This window comes from Hyperolius riggenbachi, chromosome 3, assembly GCF_040937935.1.
Source record: "Hyperolius riggenbachi isolate aHypRig1 chromosome 3, aHypRig1.pri, whole genome shotgun sequence".
NCBI lineage: Eukaryota > Metazoa > Chordata > Amphibia > Anura > Hyperoliidae > Hyperolius > Hyperolius riggenbachi.
Genome location: NC_090648.1, coordinates 292,849,211 through 292,872,514, shown reverse-complemented (window position 1 = coordinate 292,872,514; position 23,304 = coordinate 292,849,211). Strand labels below are relative to the sequence as shown.

At 43.2% G+C, this 23,304-nt stretch overlaps 1 protein-coding gene across 2 annotated transcripts in view; it reads right to left on the bottom strand.

The window, feature by feature from the left end:
- The window catches only part of DOCK4 (dedicator of cytokinesis 4), a 480,752-nt gene that overhangs the window by 918 nt on the left and 456,530 nt on the right, over positions 1-23,304 (bottom strand). For both annotated transcript variants that reach the window (XM_068276501.1, XM_068276502.1), the window contains 2 exons: positions 15,768-15,878; positions 12,463-12,524 (listed from right to left, as the gene is read on the bottom strand). In XM_068276501.1, the coding sequence (XP_068132602.1) occupies positions 12,463-12,524; positions 15,768-15,878 (173 nt within the window). The remainder of the gene's footprint in view (positions 1-12,462; positions 12,525-15,767; positions 15,879-23,304) is intronic.

The window sequence follows — 23,304 nt, the reverse complement described above, 5'->3', positions numbered from 1 at the left end:
AGTATCAGAAAACCAACAAGCACCATGGCCATAAAGATGAATGCATGTCGACCGGTGAGGAAAATGTGTATTATAATTAGAGAAAACCAAAGGGACCCATTTCATGTGTAAAAAAAAAATTTAAAAATCTCAATCCCGCATTGCTGACATATCTACTTTAAATACAAATGTCAAAACAGCTTGAATCTCATACTGTACAGCTTTTATTTATTTTTTTAAGAAGGGAAACTTCTCACAAATAAATAATTTGATAGACCCAATTCTTATTTCGGTGAAATACAAACATACAGATTAGCTCACCAAACCCAAATCAAGAACAGATGCCACAATATCGGTTATTTTCATGCATGGCTAGTGCCTTGACAGTCTAAATAAGACGGAAGCATCAGTAGTAATTAGGCTCTTTATTATTTTCAAGTCATCTTATACGGTGGTGTATTCAATGATGTTTCAGAGAATATAGCTCCATTCTCAAGTAGTAATTATGTTCTTTAATTATTATTATTAAATAATTTTATACAGCAGTGGATTCAACAATGTTTCCGAGAATATAGCTCATTTCTCAAGTTGCACCCTATACGTACACATGTACCTCTACCTAGCATTTATAAGTCCTAGCATCTCCCCCCACAAGCAATCACACTTCTTCGTTCACTATAGCCACTTAGCTTACATTGCTGCTATGGCTGGCGTGAGCAACACCAACAGAAAACAGTACAATTCATGTGTGTTGCATGTATGTTATATTTCAGTGTGTTCATTGCAGTGGGATCTCAAAATGAAAAAAAAAAAAAACAAGGAGGTCAGACTACAAAGATGTACCGCAAGCCGACGGTGGGTAACTCCTTCCTCCACACCTCAAGCTTTAATCATGTGCCTAAAAAATCTGCCATTCCTATTGGTCAGTTCCTGCATGTATGCAGGAACTGTAGCTCCATCTAGGACTATAGGTTAGAGGCAGGAGAAATGTATGGTTGGATTAGACAAAGGGTGTATCCATACTGCTGTCTAAAGAAAGGCTTCAAGTGGGCACTTCAGATGGACAGATCCACACTTGTCTCTATGGAGGTTAGGGACAGTCAACCTGCTAGCAAAGACACTAAGGTGCATTTTATCTCTGGCTATGGGCCACATTGTCATGAGTTGGGGAATATTCCCACCAAGCATTGACATGTGCTTCAGTTGGATGCAGACCTTTGGGGGAGAGTGGATTTAAAACCTTTCAGAATTTAAGTCCACAGGTGGCATCACTTGGTTAAATAGTACATAAAATCCTGGGACTTGTGAATATGCATGGGGGGTGGAGGGGGTGGCCTGCAGCTCACTAAAAAGAAAGGACGAGACTCTACCCCTTCACCTTCCCTTGTGACCATGGGTGAACAGCGTAGAAACCACCAACTGACCTCCGCACGCTCCCATGCTGGCTCAGTTGCGGTGAGCATGAAAAGCTTTTAAGGCACTGCTTACCACAATGCAGTGACTGCTGGACTGTTGACATGTAGACCTAATAAGTACTCAGGAGGACATCCATTAGTAAAAACATCCACTTCCTGGATTACAATCCATACATAGACCAAAATCACAGCTGCTGCTGGAAGAGACAGACTGAGAGCATGGACTATGCAGACACATGGAGACTATAAAATGCTGCAAGAACATACATAGTGCATTATGTCCTGTGTGCTGACAGACTGGGGTGGTCCCAGGGAATGCTTGTCGTGACTGTTCGTTTGCATTTTGCATTCATGATTTTCCATGCATTTTTTAAAGTGCACAGCTTTCCAGTTTTTCCTGCACAACGTGAGCATTCGCATACAAGATATGCCTCCGCAAACAAAGAAATATGGAAAAATTGTGAAACGATTGTGGCAAAGCTGATGGAGACCCAGGAATCGCAGGAAAAAACTGCCTTGCAAGTGTGTTCCCAGCCTTATCCTTGCAACTTATTATATGCCAGGCCTGGGCAATGTTTACGCGGGCCGGGCCACATTGTACATCTCGGGCCGCATTCTTAAATTTTCGACATGATGTGACGTCAGAACGTACCAGCATGTAATACGCTGGCGCTTCTTGACATCCTGTTGCCATGGAGATGTGAAGCTGGACTTCCGTGAGCAAGGTGAGTTTCAAATTCCCTGCGCGCAATTTTACAGGGAGGGAGGGGAGAAGTAGGGGAATCCGGGATGCCTGTCAGCCAGTGTAACAGCATAGGCAGACTGGATCCGGCCTGCAGGCCATAGTTTTCCCAGCGCTGGTATATGCTGATATACCTATACTGTATTATTAGCATTATTGATTTATAAAGCGCCAACATATTCCGTGGCGCTGTACAAAGTAGGGAAAAAAAACAAGGGGTACATAATGATACAGACAATAATCAAGGGGTACATAATGATACAGACAATTATATACATAAAAAATGGACACTGGTACAAAATACAGAACTGGTAATTACAATGAAAGATGTAACATGATGAATAAAATGTATAACAGAGTGCAAGCTATACAATGAACATCAAATTCCAAGACACAAAAGGGTGACAGAGCCCTGCTCTTGCAAGCTTACAATATAAATAAATGGGGAGAAACAAGAGGTGGGGAAATATGCAGTATACATACAGGCAGTCCATGTTTAGGTCATCTAGTAAGAAGTAAAACTTAACGAGAGGTCGAAGGGAGAATGGCCTAAGTTAGAGCATAAGCGTATTGGAAAAATCAAGTTTTGAGGGAACGTTTAAAGATTTCAAAGGTGGCAGAGTGACAGATGTTTTGTGGAAGGGCATTCTAGTGGAGGGGTGAGGCCTGTGAGAAGTCTTATATATGTGAATGCGAGGAGGTAATTCTAGAGGAGGATAAAAGAAGCTCATGTGCAGATCTGAGACTGCATTTGGGTTGGTATCTGGAAACTAGTGAGGAGAGTTACAGGGGAGAGATACTGTGGAGAGCTTTGTAGGTTAGGGTTAAGAGTTTGAACTGGATACTCTGGTTATTTAATACAGTAGATCCATTATACCTAAAAAGGGTAATTTACTTTCTTCCCAATTGTGTATTCACTACAACAGGACACTGCTTTGTTCTTACCAGCATGGCACTGCTCTGCCCTAGTGATTCAGCTTGCCAGCAGTTCTGATGAGTTTAGGAATGTAAATCAGGATAAGGTAAGGTAAGATTTTAATACGGGCAAACACTGACCTAATGATTTATAAATGAATATTGTAAAGATAAGTAATTTTATTAACTACTTTAGCCTTTTTTATATTCAGTAAAGTTCCTCTTTAACCACTTGAGGACCTAGGGCTTTCTACCCCTTAAGGACCGGCCACTTTTTTTCCATTCAGACCACTGCAGCTTTCACGGTTTATTGCTCGCTCATACAACCTACCACCTAAATGAATTTTGGCTCCTTTTCTTGTCACTAATAAAGCTTTCTTTTGATGCTATTTGATTGCTCCTGCGATTTTTACTTTTTATTATATTCATCAAAAAAGACATGAATTTTGGCAAAAAAATGATTTTTTTAACTTTCTGTGCTGACATTTTTCAAATAAAGTAAAATTTCTGTATACATGCAGCGCGAAAAATGTGGACAAACATGTTTTTGATAAAAAAAAAACCCATTCAGTGTATATTTATTGGTTTGGGTAAAAGTTATAGCGTTTACAAACTATGGTGCCAAAAGTGAATTTTCCCATTTTCAAGCATCTCTGACTTTTCTGACCCCCTGTCATGTTTCATGAGGGGCTAGAATTCCAGGATAGTATAAATACCCCCCAAATGACCCCATTTTGGAAAGAAGACATCCCAAAGTATTCACTGAGAGGCATAGTGAGTTCATAGAAGATATTATTTTTTGTCACAAGTAAGCGGAAAATGACACTTTGTGAGGAAAAAAAAAAAAAAAAAAGTTTCCATTTCTTCTAACTTGCGACAAAAAAAAATGAAATCTGCCACGGACTCACCATGCCCCTCTCTGAATACCTTGAAGGGTCTACTTTCCAAAATGGGATCATTTGTGGGGTGTGTTTACTGTCCTGACATTTTGGGGGGTGCTAAATTGTAAGCACCCCTGTAAAGCCTAAAGGTGCTCATTGGACTTTGGACCCCTTAGCGCAGTTAGGCTGCAAAAAAGTGCCACACATGTGGTATTGCCGTACTCAGGAGAAGTAGTATAATGTGTTTTGGGGTGTATTTTTACACATACCCATGCTGGGTGGGAGAAATATCTCTGTAAATGACAATTTGTTAATTTTTTTTACACACAATTGTCCATTTACAGAGATATTTCTCCCACTCAGCATGGGTATGTGTAAAAATACACCACAAAACACATTATACTACTTCTCCTGAGTACGGCGATACCACATGTGTGGCACTTTTTTGCACCCTAACTGCGCTAAAGGGCCCAAAGTCCAATGAGTACCTTTAGGATTTCACAGGTCATTTTGAGAAATTTCGTTTCAAGACTACTCCTCACGGTTTAGGGCCCCTAAAATGCCAGGGCAGTATAGGAACCCCACAAATGACCCCATTTTAGAAAGAAGACACCCCAAGGTATTCCGTTAGTAGTATGGCGAGTTCATAGAAGATTTTATTTTTTGTCACAAGTTAGCGGAAAATGACACTTTGTGAAAAAACACAATTAAAATCAATTTCCGCTAACTTTTGACAAAAAATAAAATCTTCTATGAACTCACCATACTCCTAACGGAATACCTTGGGGTGTCTTCTTTCTAAAATGGGGTCATTTGTGGGGTTCCTATACTGCCCTGGCATTTTAGGGGCCCTAAACCGTGAGGAGTAGTCTTGAAACGAAATTTCTCAAAATGACCTGTGAAATCCTAAAGGTACTCATTGGACTTTGGGCCCTTTAGCGCAGTTAGGGTGCAAAAAAGTGCCACACATGTGGTATCGCCATACTCGGGAGAAGTAGTACAATGTGTTTTGGGGTGTATTTTTACACATACCCATGCTGGGTGGGAGAAATACCTCTGTAAATGGACAATTGTGTGTAAAAAAATCAAAAGATTGTCATTTACAGAGGTATTTCTCCCACCCAGCATGGGTATGTGTAAAAATACACCCCAAAACACATTGTACTACTTCTCCCGAGTACGGCGATACCACATGTGTGGCACTTTTTTGCACCCTAACTGCACTAAGGGGCCCAAAGTCCAATGAGTACCTTTAGGATTTCACAGGTCATTTTTGTTTCAAGACTACTCCTCACGGTTTAGGGCCCCTAAAATGCCAGGGCAGTATAGGAACCCCACTAATGACCCCATTTTAGAAAGAAGACACCCCAAGGTATTCCGTTAGGAGTATGGTGAGTTCATAGAAGTTTTTATTTTTTTGTCACAAGTTAGCGGAAATTGATTTTAATAGTTTTTTTTCACAAAGTGTCATTTTCCGCTAACTTGTGACAAAAAATAAAATCTTCTATGAACTCACCATACTCCGTACGGAATACCTTTGGGTGTCTTCTTTCTAGAATGGGGTCATTTGTGGGGTTCCTATACTGCCCTGGCATTTTAGGGGCCCTAAACCGTGAGGAGTAGTCTTGAAACCAAATGTCGCAAAATGACCTGTGAAATCCTAAAGGTACTCATTGGACTTTGGGCCCCTTAGCGTACTTAGGGTGTAAAAAAGTGCCACACATGTGGTACCGCTGTACTCAGGAGAAGTAGTATAATGCGTTTTGGGGTGTATTTTTACACATACCCATGCTAAGTGGGAGAAATATCTCTGTAAATGACAATTGTTTGATTTTTTTACACACAATTGTCCATTTACATAGAAATTTCTCCCACCCAGCATGGGTATGTGTAAAAATACACCCCAAAACACATTATACTACTTTTCCTGAGTACGGCGGTACCACATGTGTGACACTTTTTTGCAGCCTAGGTGCGCTAAGGGGCCCAACGTCCTATTCACAGGTCATTTTGAAGCATTTGTTTTCTAGACTACTCCTCGCGGTTTAGGGCCCCTAAAATGCCAGGGCAGTATAGGAACCCCACAAGTGACCCCATTTTAGAAAGAAGACACCCCAAGGTATTCCGTTAGGTGTATGGCGAGTTCATAGAAGATTTTATTTTTTGTCACAAGTTAGTGAAAAATGACACTTTGTGAAAAAAAACCAATAAAAATTAATTTCCGCTAACTTTTGACAAAAAATTAAATCTTCTATGAACTCGTCATACACCTAACATAATACCTTGGGGTGTCTTTTTTTTCTAAAATGGGGTCACTTGTGGGGTTCCTATACCGCCCTGGCATTTTACAGGCCCAAAACCGTGAGTAGTCTGGAAACCAAATGTCTCAAAATGACTGTTCAGGGGTATAAGCATCTGCAAATTTTGATGACAGGTGGTCTATGAGGGGGCGAATTTTGTGGAACCGGTCATAAGCAGGGTGGCCTTTTAGATGACAGGTTGTATTGGGCCTGATCTGATGGATAGGAGTGCTAGGGGGGTGACAGGAGGTGATTGATGGGTGTCTCAGGGGGTGGTTAGAGGGGAAAATAGATGCAATCCATGCACTGGGGAGGTGATCAGAAGGGGGTCTGAGGGTTTGGCCGAGTGATCAGGAGCCCACACGGGGCAAATTGGGGCCTGATCTGATGGGTAGGTGTGCTAGGGGGTGACAGGAGGTGATTGATGGGTGTCTCAAGGTGTGATTAGAGGGGGGAATGGATGCAAGCAATGCACTGGCGAGGTGATCAGGGCTGGGGTCTGAGGGCATTCTGAGGGTGTGGGCGGGTGATTGAGTGCCCTAGGGGCAGATAGGGGTCTAATCTGATAGGTAGCAGTGACAGGGGGTGATTGATGGGTAATTAGTGGGTGTTTAGGGTAGAGAATAGATGGAAACACTGCGCTTGGGTGGTGATCTGATGTCGGATCTGCGGGCGATCTATTGGTGTGGGTGGGTGATCAGTTTGCCCGCAAGGGGCAGGTTAGGGGCTGATTGATGGGTGGCAGTGACAGCGGGTGATTGATGGGTGGCAGTGACAGGGGGTGATTGATGGGTGGCAGTGACAGGGGGTGATTGATGGGTGATTGATAGGTGATTGACAGGTAATCAGTGGGTTATTACAGGGGAGAACAGATGTAAATATTGCACTGGCGAATTGATAAGGGGGGTCTGAGGGCAATCTGAGCGTTTAGGCGGTCGATTGGGTGCCCGCAAGGGGCAGATTAGGGTCTGATCTGATAGGTAACAGTGACAGGTGGTGATAGGGAGTGATTGATGGGTGATTGATGGGTAATTAGTGGGTGTTTAGAGGAGAGAATAGATGGAAACACTGCGCTTGGGTGGTGATCTGATGTCGGATCTGCGGGCGATCTATTGGTGTGGGTGGGTGATCAGATTGCCCGCAAGGGGCAGGTTAGGGGCTGATTGTTGGGTGGCAGTGACAGGGGGTGATTGATGGGTGATAGGTGATTGGCAGGTGATTGACAGGTGATCAGTGGGTTATTACAGGGAAGGACAGATGTAATTAATGCACTGGCGAATTGATAAGGGGGGGGGGGGGTCTGAGGGCAATCTGAGCGTGTGGGCGGGTGATTGGGTGCCCGCAAGGGGCAGATTAGGGTCTGATCTGATAGGTAACAGTGACAGGTGGTGATAGGGGGTGATTGATGGGTAATTAGTGGGTGTTTAGAGAAGATAACAGATGTAAACGATACATTTGGGAGGTAATCTGACGGCGGGTTTGCGGGCGATCTAATGGTGTGGGTGGGTGATCAGATTGCCCGCAAGGGGCAGGTTAGGGGCTGATTGATGGGTGGCAGTGACAGGGGGTGACAGGGGGTGATTGATGGGTGATAGGTGATTGGCAGGTGATTGACAGGTGATCAGTGGGTTATTACAGGGAAGAACAGATGTAATTAATGCACTGGTGAATTGATAAGGGGGGGTCAGAGGGCAATCTGAGCGTGTGGGCGGGTGATTGGGTGCCCGCAAGGGGCAGATTAGGGTCTGATCTGATAGGTAACAGTGACAGGTGGTGATAGGGGGTGATTGATGGGTAATTAGTGGGTGTTTAGAGAAGATAAAAGATGTAAACGATACATTTGGGAGGTAATCTGACGGCGGGTTTGCGGGCGATCTAATGGTGTGGGTGGGTGATCAGATTGCCCGCAAGGGGCAGGTTAGGGGCTGATTGATGGGTGGCAGTGACAGGGGGTGATTGATGGGTGATAGGTGATTGGCAGGTGATTGACAGGTGATCAGTGGGTTATTACAGGGAAGAACAGATGTAATTAATGCACTGGTGAATTGATAAGGGGGGGTCAGAGGGCAATCTGAGCGTGTGGGCGGGTGATTGGGTGCCCGCAAGGGGCAGATTAGGGTCTGATCTGATAGGTAAAAGTGACAAGTGGTGATAGGGGGTGATTGATGGGTGATTGATGGGTAATTAGTGGGTGTTTAGAGGAGAGAATAGATGTAAACAATGGATTTGGGAGGTGATCTGATGTCGGATCTGTGGGCGATCTATTGGTGTGGGGGGGTGATCAGATTGCCCGCAAGGGGCAGGTTAGGGGCTGATTGATGGGTGGCAGTGACAGGGGGTGATTGATGGGTGATTGATGGGTGATTGACGGGTGATTGACAGGTGATTGACAGGTGATCAGGGGGATAGATGCATACAGTAAACAGGGGGGGGGGGTCCGGGGGGGGGGGTCTGGGGAGAATCTGAGGGGTGGGGGGTGATCAGGAGGGGGCAGGGAGCAGGGGGGGGGATAAAAAAAAAAATAGCGTTGACAGATAGTGACAGGGAGTGATTGATGGGTGATTAGGGGGGTGATTGGGTGCAAACAGGGGTCTGGGGGGTGGGCAGGGGGGGGGTCTGATGGGTGCTGTGGGCGATCTGGGGCAGGGGGGGAGAAATCAGTGTGCTTGGGTGCAGACTAGGGTGGCTGCAGCCTGCCCTGGTGGTCCCTCGGACACTGGGACCACCAGGGCAGGAGGCAGCCTGTATAATACACTTTGTAAACATTACAAAGTGTATTATACACTTTGTATGCGGCGATCGCGGGGTTAACATCCCGCCGGCGCTTCCGTATAGCCGGCGGGATGTTGCGGCGAGCGAGCGGTGACAGGCGCCGGCGGAGGATCGCGTCACGGATGACGCGATCGCTCCGCCCATGCCCTTAAATGGACCGCCGCCTCTGTGGGTGAGGCCGTCCTGCAGGGCTCCACTTCCCCGCCGCCCCTGTGTAGTGGGCGGTCGGGAAGTGGTTAAGTACTTGGCTTTAGCCAGGCAGATAAAACACCTGTATAATGTCAAAAGAACTCATACAACTGACTTCTATTTGACATTTCAGACCAATGTTAACATTTACAATGTTCAATGGCAGATTCCACATTATAGAGAACGGCAACATACCCTCAATAAAATTGCATTGGAGCAGTGAGCAAATAAAGCCACATGTTGGGTGTAAGGACAAATGCAAACTGTTGCAGCATGATTGATTAAAATCCCTAAACCCTTCTCCCAGAGCAAGTGCTTCACAAACTCCTGCTCATGGCTATACAATTGCAGTCAATAATTATCTGTCAATCTCCATTAAGTCCTACCATGTGCAACACTTCCCAACTGGTAATGAGAGCCTAGACTTATTGCCCACCTGTGCTAATACGCGCACACACCCCTGTGGCTGCTCCTACTTCAAGCTCAGAGGGAGCTGCATTCTGTACACAAAAGCAATACTTCCTCTGCTCATAGACATGGCTACTGTGGGGGCTTCAAACAAAACCTGTTCTTTTTATTCTTCTATATTTAAAAAAAAATTAACAAGCGCCAGTGCACTATCGAAGTGCAACATTAATTTCTAAAAAACAAAACTCCTTAGAAGATTTCCAGATGATTACATAAATAGATAGTCAGAATACACACCACTGATATATTTAGCATTACAGTGGAGTCAGTTTAAATTGTTTCGCAAAAGGTGTGAACTCACAGCACTACCATCAATCCTCATGCTTAAAATGATAATTTCCAGAACAAATCAAAGTGGCATTTTATTTCAGGCTATTTTACTGCATTCGCTGTGGCAGAATATTTCCATCTCTAGCTGCAAAGAAAATAATTGTTATGGCTATACACATACTGTCAGCCTTAACAATCCTGTTTCCACATAAGACAAAAATAGGTGATCAGCCTTATTCGTAAAAATGACTGCAGCAGATTTGTTTAATCGTGTTGCTATTTTTTTCTTGAGAAAAATGGTGTCACCTTTCAGTGCCAATATGAAATAAAGACAGCGACAAGTGATCTACAGTGTAAGTGTGCCCTCTGCTGGCCATATTACATTTCTCTTTTGTTTCATGCTATTTAGTCAGATGTAAGAATCGTTTCCCAGCTCCACTGGGAAAACTCAGAATTTAGAGGGATATGAAGGCTGCCTTATTTATTTCTTTTTAACACCACCAGTTGCTAGACATCCCTGCTGGTCTATTTGGCTGCAGTACATCTGAAATAAGCATGTAGCTAATCTAGTCAGAGGTCAGTGATAAACACCTGATTGGCCTGCTTGTCCGGGGTCTATGGCTGAAAGTATTTGAAGCAGAAGATCAGCAAAACATCCACGTAACCGGTATAGGTTAAAAGGAAAATAATACAGCAGCCTCCATATCCCTCTCACTTCAGGTGTGATTTAAAGTGAAACCAAGGTGAGAGGGATATGAAGGCTGCCATATTTATTTCCTTTTAAGCAATACCAGGTGCCTGGCTGTCCTGCTGACCCTTTGCCTCTAATATATTGTTTCTAGTTTAATTTCGACAATACTGCTGCCAAATAGATCAGCAGGTAACTGGTATTGTTTAAAAGGAAACAAACACGGCAGCCTCCATATCACTCTTTTCTCAGGTTCGCTTTCAGTGAGATAATTTGGGACAAGATGATGCAAATGCGTTAAGAACCTTCTTTGGTTTGGCTTGAAAGAATTAAAAAATGCTGAAATTAAAATGTATTAATACACATACAGTGTTTATATTATGATCTGCTGAAATTCTGACAGGCAAGCATGTTATGGTAGCAGTAGGCTGTTCTAGTATGTCAGTGCATCATTTCTGCAGCAAGCTATGTAACACTTGTAGCATTGTACAGGTGGGTTGCATGATGCTGGCGTTTCACATTTTACAAGAGTTTACTTAAAGGAATACTATCGATTCAACATATTTTTTTCAATTGACACAGGAATTGTTTGGGAACTGCTGCTAAGTACTGGTGTATACATTTTAGTTGCAACTTCTTTGTTTACTGTTAGCAAAATACCTTCAAACTTTACTGACGCCAAAACTGACGGCTGACTGAGCCATGAGGAGAGGGGAAACTCCCCTCACACTTGATCAGTTAACTCTATGTGTAACTCTGAGTGTGACAGAGAGAGAGAGCTGCAGCTCCTGTGTCCTGTGTTTCTGACTGGCCTGTCTGAAGAGAGCAGAGGAAATGTAACTTATTATCACAGCTGTTCATACTGTTTTTGCTTTCAGAGTTTGATATGTTTGATATTTGCCTTCTGTAGTCTAATATGCAACTCTGGCTGTGCATTGAAGCAGACACCCCTTCTGCAATTGATTTGTCCCAATATAGCTAAATCCTACCCTCAATAAATTACAGTTTTTGCCTCTGATATTTAACATGAAAAGTAGGAAAATGTTTACACAGCTACTTAGACATTATTTGCACACTGACATTTTAGAACACTTGGGTATCGATAGTATTCCTTTAACAAATTGAAAAACAAACAAAAAGTGACAAATAGGAAAATCTGGGTGAACTGCAAAAAATTAACAGGAGTTAATATAACTTGTGTTTTGGAGTAAAAAGAAACATTTCAAAATGTATTACTTATGGCTTTCAGATGATGACAAATGACCACAGCCATATGACATAAAAAGATCCTGGACCATAATGGCAGCAACTTCAGTATTTTTTCCTTTTATTGTATGCATGAAACAACGTATCATCTTGGGCCTATCCATCCGAATCTATGCTACATGTGTATCTATAACTACAGTTTGTCTAGGTAAATACGGTAGTCGTGCGTTGCGGAGCACATAACAGCTGCTTTGTAACATGGCTTCCGCACTGCAATGCACCACCTATGCAACGTCCATAGGGCGGCAGGTGTGTTGCAGTATAATGGCTTGTGGCATCATAATGCACTGCATGAGGTGTTACTGCAAAATGCATTCAGCAACAGTGACGCATACTTTTCATTGACTGTATGCTTCACTTAATGTGACGCAACACACTGATAATGTGCAGCGCTGCCTTCCCTATCCTGCTGTTACAAGGGAACGTCCATTGTGAACCTAGCCTTTGCCATTCAGTTACAGAGAATATACAGTACATGGCTACAGCTGGTAATGCATTTAGATACTCTAAACTGTGTTCTTCTCCAAAACTTGTAATAATGTAGACTACAATTGGTTTTCAATGATTCAATACTTACCTTTACTGGAGATCTTCCCATTAAAGAAGGAGATACCGCAGTCACGTTTCTAGCTGGGGAAGCTAAAAGGCAAAGTAAAAAGTGTAGTTTAACAAATGTTTAGATTAATGCAGATATGCTAGATTAGCTACTGTATTTTTCAAAAAATCCCACAAGGAACAAATATATTTACATCTTGGTATGGGTATGCCTATGGAATTAGCACATGCCAAAGGAAGAATCTCTCATTTGATAGCTATTATTCAATGTCAGGAATAACTTGCTGACAGATACAGATTAATCGTCACCCTTAGTTATGCGCAGTTGTGTCCGCTTTTCAGCAACACATCAATGTTACAGATGCTGAAAAGTGGACACAACTGCGTACAACTACGCACAACTGCGTTAGTGGGCTCAGGCCCTTACTGTAATATCATCTATGTTAATGTAAGGGTGGCCATTGTATAATCTGGACAGTCTTAAGCCACATCTACACGCGTAGATGAGGCTCCGATCCGGCGGCTCAATTAGCCGCCGGATCGCCTGTTCTGCGTCCCCGCCGTGTCCCCGCTCGCGCCGGATTCGATTCCCCGCTCGTCCCCGCCGGCGCCGCTTATCTTCCGCTCGATTCCCTGCTATTGTCCCCTCGCGGGGAACAAGCAGGGAATCGGCAGTAGCAAGATCCGACCTTTAGCATCAGCGGCTCGATTGATAAGCTACATCGCCGCCTCATCTACCCGTGCAGATGAGGCTTTAGGTAGTCATTCATTAAGGAATGCAATCACTAACGTAAAATACCTTGTACCTATAAAGTTTATTAGCCTTCATTATTTAATAACTAATTAGACCATCCAAAACAGCTTGATAAATCTGAATTTTGTTAATTTCCTATGTTAAAAGTGTGTATGCGTAACAGTTTTTTTTTGCTATTGTGTGCTCCAGTTGTGGAAAGATTTGCTAGCATGCTAGCTCTGCCTTGTGGACTTGAGTGATGTTGCTTCCTTCAAATAGTTTCCCCATGGAGACCTTTTCCCTAAAGTCCCAATTTACTGAAGATATGCTGTAAATGTGTCAAACATTTGCTTGAGTAATTTGTATCCGTTGAGATTTATTCTAATCTCTTGATAGCAGCAAATGCAGGCAAATCCACCCGGATTAGTCTTTCCATCATACAGAGAACGCCTTCCCTTGAAAATCCAGTATAAGAAAAAAATCAGTATTGGCTACGTGATTGAATTTGCTTCCCTGCAGCCTATCTTGCTGCTCAAAGCTGAAGGAAGGGCTTTATCTGGAGAAAATGTAATAGGAATTTTTGGATTCTTTTAAGTCATGCACACTACAAAAATCAATAAAATGAGTGACCGCTTTTTAGGGCCCGTTCTCACTAGGGTAATTAGCGGGTGATTCTCACTAATCGTCAAAACACTAGCCTAATGTAGGTCTCACTGCCACGATTGCCGTCGATCGTGGATGTTTCGCGATTACGGCAATCGCAAAACGTGTTACCTGCAGCATTTTGCCACAATTCTCGAGCCATCACGGTACAGTGCTTGAACAAGCGCTGATTGCGTTCGTCAGGAATCGAGGAGTGTACAGTGATTTTACAGCGGTAATTGCTGTAAAATCACCCGTGGGAACGGGCCCTTCAGGGAGCATTCCCACTGTATCTGTTGCAGAATAGCTTGTATACAATTCTATGAGCCTGTTCATATCTCTGCATTGTAACGGATTGCGATTCTAACTCGCTGTATACAGGCTTGGAATTAACGTATATGCTTTTACAGTTTACTGCTGTCGTTTTAATTGCTCTGCTGGATATACGCAATCTATCCCATACAGGGGAAACTTAAAAAATTCTCAAAAAATATCTTGCAAAAGTCCATTTATTTCAGTAATTCAACTTTAAAGGTGAAACTAATATATGAAATAGGAACCCTTTGCAGGTGTTTTGGATTAGTCTGACACTGAGCCTAGAATATTGAACATTTTCATAATATTATAATGGTCTGAGATTTTGATTTTGGGGTTTTCATAAGCTGTAAGCAGTGTTCTCCCTAGGCTCTTTTAGCCAGGTGCTCCACCCGGCTAGTTTTAGTGAGCACCCGGCTGTCATTGGCTCACCTCCTCCTATACTATAAGCAGAGTTGTGCACAGAAACACCAGCCCTGCATTCTCTCATCTTGGTGTGGTCCTACCTTCTAGATGTCCCTTGCGGCAAATATACAGATCGAGATGTATACTTATATAGTCAGATTTTATTTGGGGCACAGACAACGCGTTTCACGGTCAAAACCGCTTCCTCAGGTCAATTGAAGTGCCTATATTCCAGAATTGCCTGGAGTCCGAGCGCTCGGACTCCAGGCAATTCTGGTATATAGGCACTTCAATTGACCTGAGGAAGCGGTTTTGACCGTGAAACACGTTGTCTGTGCCCCAAATAAAATCTGACTATATACTGTAAGTATACATCTCGATCTGTATATTTCCCGCAAGGGACATCTAGAAGGTAGGACTACACCATTTTTTCTACCTAATGCTGTACCTACCATATAGAACTATTTAGATTATAATTTTCTTACCGGGCACCTCCTACTGTACCCAAAAAAACAGTCAATACCCCTTGAATTTAGGGGTAGATCAACGTTAGAAAATCTCTGACGGATCTGCCTTTTTAGGAGCAGCGACCAAAAAGGAATAAAAGGCAGAGAGGGGACGGTATTTCCCCACCTGCGAAAATGAGTGGTTGCCTCTATCAGCAACCTACTCTTGTGAGTATAATACCTACTGTTTTTATGAAATTTCTTTCGTACATAATAACGTACTGCACAAATTGGGCTCCCGGATCTCCTGTGTTTTTGTCTTCTACTACCTCTACATTCTCTCATCTTGCCCTACCCGGCTACTTTTTCATACCACCCGGCTGGAAAAAAATTTCTGGGGAGAACACTGTGTAAGCCATAATCATCAAAATTATAACAAATAAAGGCTTGAAATATCTTGCTTTGCATGTAATAAGTGTATTTCATATATTAGTTTAACCATTTAAAATAATGAAATAAATGGACTTTTGCACGATATTGTAATTTTTTGAGTTTCACAAGTGTGTTTGTTTATGTAAATAGAATAAAAGCATGTAAATTTAGAACAGAATTTACATGTAACAAGGAAACCACTGAGGTAATCGCCAAAACTGTGTACTCTATACAAATGTAGTCATCTCCCTTTCATTCTTGTAGAAAAGTTAGTTGAAGTGAAGTGCGTGAAATTAGCTTGGGCTGAATCTGAATGAATGAGAGTACTGCGGCTGTTACACAAATCAGACATACCAGCCTGATTGGGTCTGGGCGGCACTGGAGGAGTTATAAACCTTCCACTCTCTGACATGTTCTTGGCTTCTTTCCCGCTGTCCAGGCTCCAACTGCTCGGGGCTGTGTTCACTGAGAAGAATTGACACAAACAACTTTAAGTTTCACTGTGGACTTTCCTATTCTACACAAAACACGACAGCGGCCCTTCACAATTCTCAACATTTCTGGCAGCAGAATAATGTATATTTTGACTGCATAAATTCAGATTTCATAAATAGCGTTCCATGGTATTCAATACTACTTTGCTTCTCCAGTTTAGCTGCATATACAATACATGTAAAGTAGACATATGCTTAAACTAATGGTATACATGTAATGGGGAGAATAATGGATGCAGCCGTTGCCCTTAAAATGTTAACTCTTTCACTGTCAAGCTGAGTTTTAGTTTCATTACTTCCTGAAACTGACTAGAACAATTACACAGTCAGTGAAGTCCAAACAAGCATCCTGTGGTTGGAATGAGTCATCATGTGAGATGGTATTTAAAGGGAACCTAAACTGAGAGGGATATGGATGTTTCCTTTCAAACAATACCAGTTGCATGGCAGTCCTGCTGATCTCTTTGGCTGCAATAGTGGCTGAATCACACACCTGACCTGAACCAAGCATGCAGCTAATCCAGTCTGACTTCAGTCAGAGCACCTGGCCTGCATGCTTGTTCAGGGGCTGTGGCTGAAAGAATTAGAGACACAGGATCAGTAGGAAAGTCAGGCAACTGGTACTATTTTAAAAGAAAAAATCCATATTCTTCTCAGTGTAGGTTCCCTTTAAAGAGGAACTTCAACCTAAATAAACATACTGTCATTAAAGAGTAGGGATAATCGGAAAGAGCAAATTCCATTCCGCCGGTAGTCGCGGATTCCGCCAGCGCTGAATTCCGTCGCTATGAAAATTCCGCCGGATTTTTGCAAATTTCCGCGGAATTCCGGAGGAAAAATTAAAATAATCGCAAGTGAAACCTTATTTATGCTAAATGGTAGCCCATATAACCGATTGACTGTTCCCTTAGTCCTTTTTCTCCTCCTTCCTCTCTTCCTCCCTCCTCCCCCCTTCCTCCCTCCCTCCCTTCCTCCTCCCGGGAGGGAGGAGGATCTTGTCTTCCAGGGAATTGTAGGATTTCAAAAGCCAGCTTACATACCTTGGCCACAGGGGCGTACCTAGAAAGCCCCGGGCCCCCCTGCAAAAATAATTCTCCCCCCCCAGGGCCCGCTCGGGGACTTTTTGGGGGCAGGAGGGGTTGCAGCATAAGAGGAGAGCTGTGGCCGCAGATCCTCTTAGCACTCCCCCTCCTGCAATCATTGGTGGTGCTCGTGGCAGCCGCGGAGGTGGCGGAAGGCAAGCTGAGCACTTACCTCCTTCTGGCCGGAGGTCTCCGATTACTAAGTGCTTCATAGAACTTCCTGTTTACACACTGAGGGGTGATGTGGGTCATTGGCGGCCACTAGGATCTGACTCCACTCGCACCATATGTGTACCGGACAGTGCAGACTAATTTTTTATTGTTTTTTTTTTAAATTTATTCAAATAAATCGGAATTACACTATAGGAGGCAAGTCTTCCTGTGTCTTTTCTCCCCGCATGCTCTATACCTCAAGGACCTAACCAGGCACGGACAAGTTCTGCACCTGATGGAGAAGTGAGCTGGCAAGGCGACGGGGGGGCCATACACCCCGGAGGCGCAGATTGGTCTTGTTAAGACTGCAACATCTGGTGACTGAGTCCATGAAGGGAGGAAAGGTGGATACATGAACTAATATGCTGAAAGCGCAATTACATCAATAACATTTTCACATCGCTGGCTATAACCCAGAGACTTGATTGCTGCACTTGGCAAATTTAATTGTTGGACTTTGATCATTATTTCAGCTAGTCAAATATATTGAAAGCTGATATCTATGTGTGAAGCGAGCGCTTTTACTATTGCTTTGATTTGATTTATTGTTATTGTTTATTAGCTGCACGCTTTTGAAATGGAGTTATTTGAGTTCAGAATGCACAGAGATGTGGACTTAGGTTTGATCTTTGGGAGAGATTCTGAAGCTAAAGGAGCACTAGAGCAGGATTTTAAAAAAACTCCAGGGACTGATGTCCAAAGAACTAACCACATGGTGGGACATTGCTACGCTAAGAAAGTACCACCTTAAGGGTATTGTTCCCAGATCCGTTAGGTGGGAGTTGGAGGCCAATGATGGGGAGGACTCAGAGGCTAATGATAAGGAGTGGGAGGAACATCTCACCAAATGTGGTTTGGGAACAATGGAAATACTTATTAAAGAGAACCCGAGGTGTGTTTAAAGAATGTTATCTGCATACAGAGGCTGGATCTGCCTATACAGCCCAGCCTCTGTTGCTATCCCAAACCCCACTAAGGTCCCCCTGCACTCTGCAATCCCTCATAAATCACAGCCGTGCTGTGAGGCTGTGTTTACATCTGTAGTGTCAGTCTCAGCTGCTCCCCCGCCTCCTGCATAGCTCCGGTCCCTGCCCCCGTCCTTTCCCTCCAATCAGCAGGGAGGGAAGGGATGCAGGCGGGGACTGGAGTTCTGCAGGAGGCGGGGAGAGCAGCTGACTGACACTATAGAGATAAACACAGCCAGCTCTGACAAGCTGTTTGTCAGCAGCGTGGCTGAGATTTATGAGGGATTGCAGAGTGCAGGGGGACCTTAGGGGGGTTTAGGATAGCAACAGAGGCTGGGCTGTATAGGCAGATCCAGCCTCTGTATGCAGATAATATTCTTCAAACCCACCTCGGGTTCTCTTTAAACGTAAACAACATAGGATTGAACGCTTGGGAAAGGATATTGATGCGATTAAAATGAAACTTGATCCCTATAAAAATATGGAGGAGTTTAAAGAGAAATCTAAAAACCTCTTTGAGCTCCTGAAAAAGAATGAAAAAATTATGATCGCTGAAAAGCAAAAGAAATTTATTAGAGACACAATGGTCTTTAAAGATCATATGGCTTATCAATGGCAGGTGAAGAAGAAAGTAAGAGCACAAGAGGAGAGTGTCAGAGCCATTCAGGCGATGGCACCAGAACAACCACCTCATAGTGTTCCTTTGCCACAGGTGTCAGGAACCAATAGACCAGCTGGTGCGATCCCAAAGAGAGATCGTGCTGGGAACCCCATCCCAAGGGGAGGGGAGAGCCCGCACCCCAAACCAACTCCAATTTGGAGAGATCCCCACTATAAAAAACCTAGAAGAGGGGTCCCCAGAGGCACATATCCACAAATATATCCATCATATAGATCAAATGATAATGGGAGAAATATACCCATATCAAATAGATATGACCTATTGAGGAATCAACATGATCAGTCATCCCCTTCTTCTTTTCTGTGGGATTTACCCAAGCCCAGATACAAACCCTGGGAAGAGGAGGGTCTGAGCATGTATCTCTCACCAAGAAGGCAGCAAAAACGAGGAGCCGAAGAGGTTGCAGAGGAGGGGGAGGAAAAAAGAAGGAAGTATTCAATGGTGATGGCATTTTCAAGATCAGTGGCATCCAGCTTGATGTAAATGAAATGCAGCTATTGAATAGGGGGCTTAAGCATGCACCTAGGCAGGGAGTCAACAAGTTTGACACATACATTGACCTACAAAAATTTGTGAGACGTTTAAACATAAAGAAATATTTTTTGGTTAAAAATACTACTGTGAATGCTAGTGCCTCGATGGACCAATTCAGGCACACAAATTTACGTAACAATTCCACTTTCAACCCAGCAGGTGCTCCTGTGGGTAGTACAGTCGAAACCTTTAAAAGATTGGTTTGTAAGGATTTGCATGAGAGGACAGCAAAACAATCAGATCGGTCTATAATCAAAATCAAAAAGACCTTGGAAGAGAAACAGCTGGTCATTACACCGGCTGATAAGGGTGGTGGAGTGGTCATTATGACCAATGCCCAATATGATTGTGAGCTTTCTAAGCTGGTCCTGGATACATCTACATATAAAAAACTGTCGGGGGACCCTACAAAAGGTTACCTGGAAGAATTAAGACAGATATTAAAACAGGGATTGAGTGAGAATTTGCTCAATGATCGTGAATTTGATTATTTAATACCTTCTGCTCCTAGAATCCCTGTAATCTACCAGGTACCGAAGGGTACACAAAGATCCCGTCTGCCCACCAGGTAGGCCCATAATTAGTGGCATTGGGTCGGTTACCCACCGGCTGGGCCAGTACCTGTACGACATGTTACAGCCGGCAGTGGCTATGGTGCCCCACTTATTAAGGGACACCAAGCATGCACTGCAGGTACTGGACCAGATTGAAATTATGCCACACATGCTGCTAGCGACGGCAGATGTCGCATCCCTCTATACGGTCATACCTCATTGACCGGGGGTGGAGGCAGTTAGAACATATCTAGTTAGAACAGGAATGTTAGAGAGACAAATTGATTTCATCGTCCAGCTTTTGGAGTTTGCTTTGAGGAGCAATTATTTTTGATAAATGATAATTTCTATGTGCAGACCAGGGGATGTGCCATGGGGGCGGGGTTTTCCCCCAGTTTTTCTAACCTCTTCATGGCGGTGTGGGAGGAGGAGGTTTTGGGGGACCCTGCCTCCAGGAATGTCGTCTCCTGGTCTAGATACATAGAGGACCTCATCCTGGTATGGAACTCCACAGAGGAGGCACTGCAGGAATTCATAAGGAACCTGAATGAGAATGACCTGGATATACGGCTCACAATGGAGGCTAGCAATACAAAGGTCCATTTTTTGGACCTAGAATTGAATAAAGGTGAGTCCAGGATATGAACCGGAAACGTTTTTTAAAATGACGGATAGAAACGGTTACATAGGCCTTGACAGCTGCCATCACCCCAATTGGGTAAAGGCAGTTCCAAAAGGACAATTCCTAAGATTGAAAAGCAATTGTTCTCGACATGAGGATTTTGTAGAACAATCAGATATGCTTAAGGGGCGTTTTTTACAGAAAGGCTATGATGCTGCCTTCATTGATGAGCAAATTAGCCAGGTAGCTCAAATGGACAGGAAACAGACTTTTATTAGGAAGAGTAGAGAAAGGGACCCAAATAGTGTACCATTCATCACAGGGTTTAGTCGGCAGGATCGTGAAATGGAACGAATTATCAAACGACATCTTGAAAGCAGATGCCCAATTAGGACCCATTTTGACAGGTCGGCCACAATTCATCTATAGGAAGGCCAATAATTTAAAGTCTTTTCTGGCCCCTAGCTGTGTGAATCCGCCCAAAAGACAAAAAAACCTGTGGCAAAAAGATGGCTTTTATCTGTGCAGATCTTGTAGACTGTGCCAGGGGGGTCTCACAAAAAAAGCCTGCAGTATAATGTCGAGCACGAATGGTCGTGAATTTAAAATAAAGGGATTCATTATGTGTTCCACGAAATTTGTCGTGTATTGCCTGACATGCATGTGTGGAAAGCAGTACATTGGCAGGACAAGCAGGGAGCTGAAAGAGCAATTGGGCGAACACTATTATAAGATCGAAAAAGGTCATACAAACCATAGTGTCCCAAGACATTTTGTCGGCAATCATTCCTGCAGGCTCGGGAGTATGACAGTGACAGGTATAGAAAAATTGCAGCCTTCCTGGCGAGGCAGCAATAAAATTCGAGAACTGTCAAAATTAGAAACTAAACATATATATGAATTTGAAACTCTTGAGCCAGCAGGCATGAATATTGAAATAGATCTCAACTGCTTTTTGAATAATTCCTAATCCTTTAATATTATTCTTTATTTTAGTTTTTAATTTTAATTTTTTCATTTCCTGTTCTAATTATTATTATTGACAACATAAATCACACTGTACATAAGATTTCCTTGTGGCAGCTATAGTGCCACTAGTTAACCTGAGTATATAGTCATTTGTATGTGTCGGGCTTGTTGGGTTAATACAACTGTGGGGCTGAGATACTAGGTCCTGAGACTGTGCCTGTGGGTAATACAAAAGGCCCTTTGGCCATTTGCAATCTTAGTTGTGGTGCGTACTAATATCGTGGGTCATAGTGCGTAGGACTTAAATCACTTAATGTTCAATGCAGTCATATTTGCATAGTATAGGATGAAGTTACAAATTGTCCATTAAATATCGACTGAATATGTATGCCACAAGATGGCGATGTCTGCTGTGACAGGGGAGGGTAATTACCCACCTGTTATATGGACGATTATTGCATCATTTTATATTTATATAAATTATGTTTCAACCTAGTAGGTAATGGAAAACTGAGAGGATAATTTTAATTGCATAAATGTATTGCTCATATATGAGCTATAGTGAAGAAGGAGTCACTTCCTGGCTGGCGGCCGCACAGGCTTTAAATGAAGGGCACACACGTCGCTCTGTGTAGCCCCTGATGAGTTGCTAGGCAACGAAATGCGTAGGGCGGAGCCACGGAGTGACGTAACACGCAGAGTAGAGCAAGCGCTGGCAGCTGGCCTGGCATCTCCGCGTTATTGAGCAGCTCACGGCGGTTTCACTGAGGGGTGATGTGGGTCATTGGCAGCCAACTAGGATCTGACTCCACTCGCACCATATGTGTACCGGACAGTGCTGACTCATTTTTTATTGGTTTTTAAAAAATTTTATTCAAATAAATCGGAATTACACTATAGGAGGCTGGTCTTCCTGTGTCTTTTCTCCCCGCATGCTCTATACCTCATGGGCCTAACCAGGCACGGACCAGTTCTGCACCGGACGGAGAAGAAAGCAAGTGAGCTCGCAAGGCGACGGGGGGCCATACACCCCGGAGGCGCAGATTGGTCTTGTTAAGACCGCAACATCTGGTGAGTGAGTCCATGAAGGGGGGAGAGGTGGATACATTAACTAATATGCTGAGAGCACAATTACATCAACAAAATAATAATAACGTGACTCAGGTGAGAGTTTAAAAAAAATGTTCTGTGACCAATAGTAGATACAGAACAACTAAGCACTCCTAAAGTACAAACCCCTAAACTAAACATAATTTTAATGTTAAATAGAAATCAAACTGCCAATATTGTATAAAACAGACTACTAGATGTAGTGAAGTAAATCATAACAGGGATCCTTGTATCTAGTAAAAGCCACATTAATTCCCACTGAATCTATCCTATTTAAGATATTGTTTGTTAAAAAAGTGAATGTATCATGATAAATACACAAATAACAGCACCTTACACATATTACTGTAGTGAAAAGCACCCATCATGTTTTGCCTGTAAAAGGCTATGCCAATGGTACAAAAATCTTAACTCAGTAAAAATGAAAATGACCTACAGCACAAGTTGAGGTATGTACTCTTTATTAGGTTTTCATTTAGGAGGTTAGATCTTTGGAGGTTTTAGTTGTTTTGTGTTAGTTGAAGACCTGCCCGTAAACAGTTAGGGCTGGTTCACACTGCAAGAGAGATCAACTAAACTAAAGATTTGATACTGCTTACCCAGGGCTTCCTCCCGCCCCATAAACATGTGCGAGTCCCACGCCGTCCTACTGCGGTCTGCCATTCA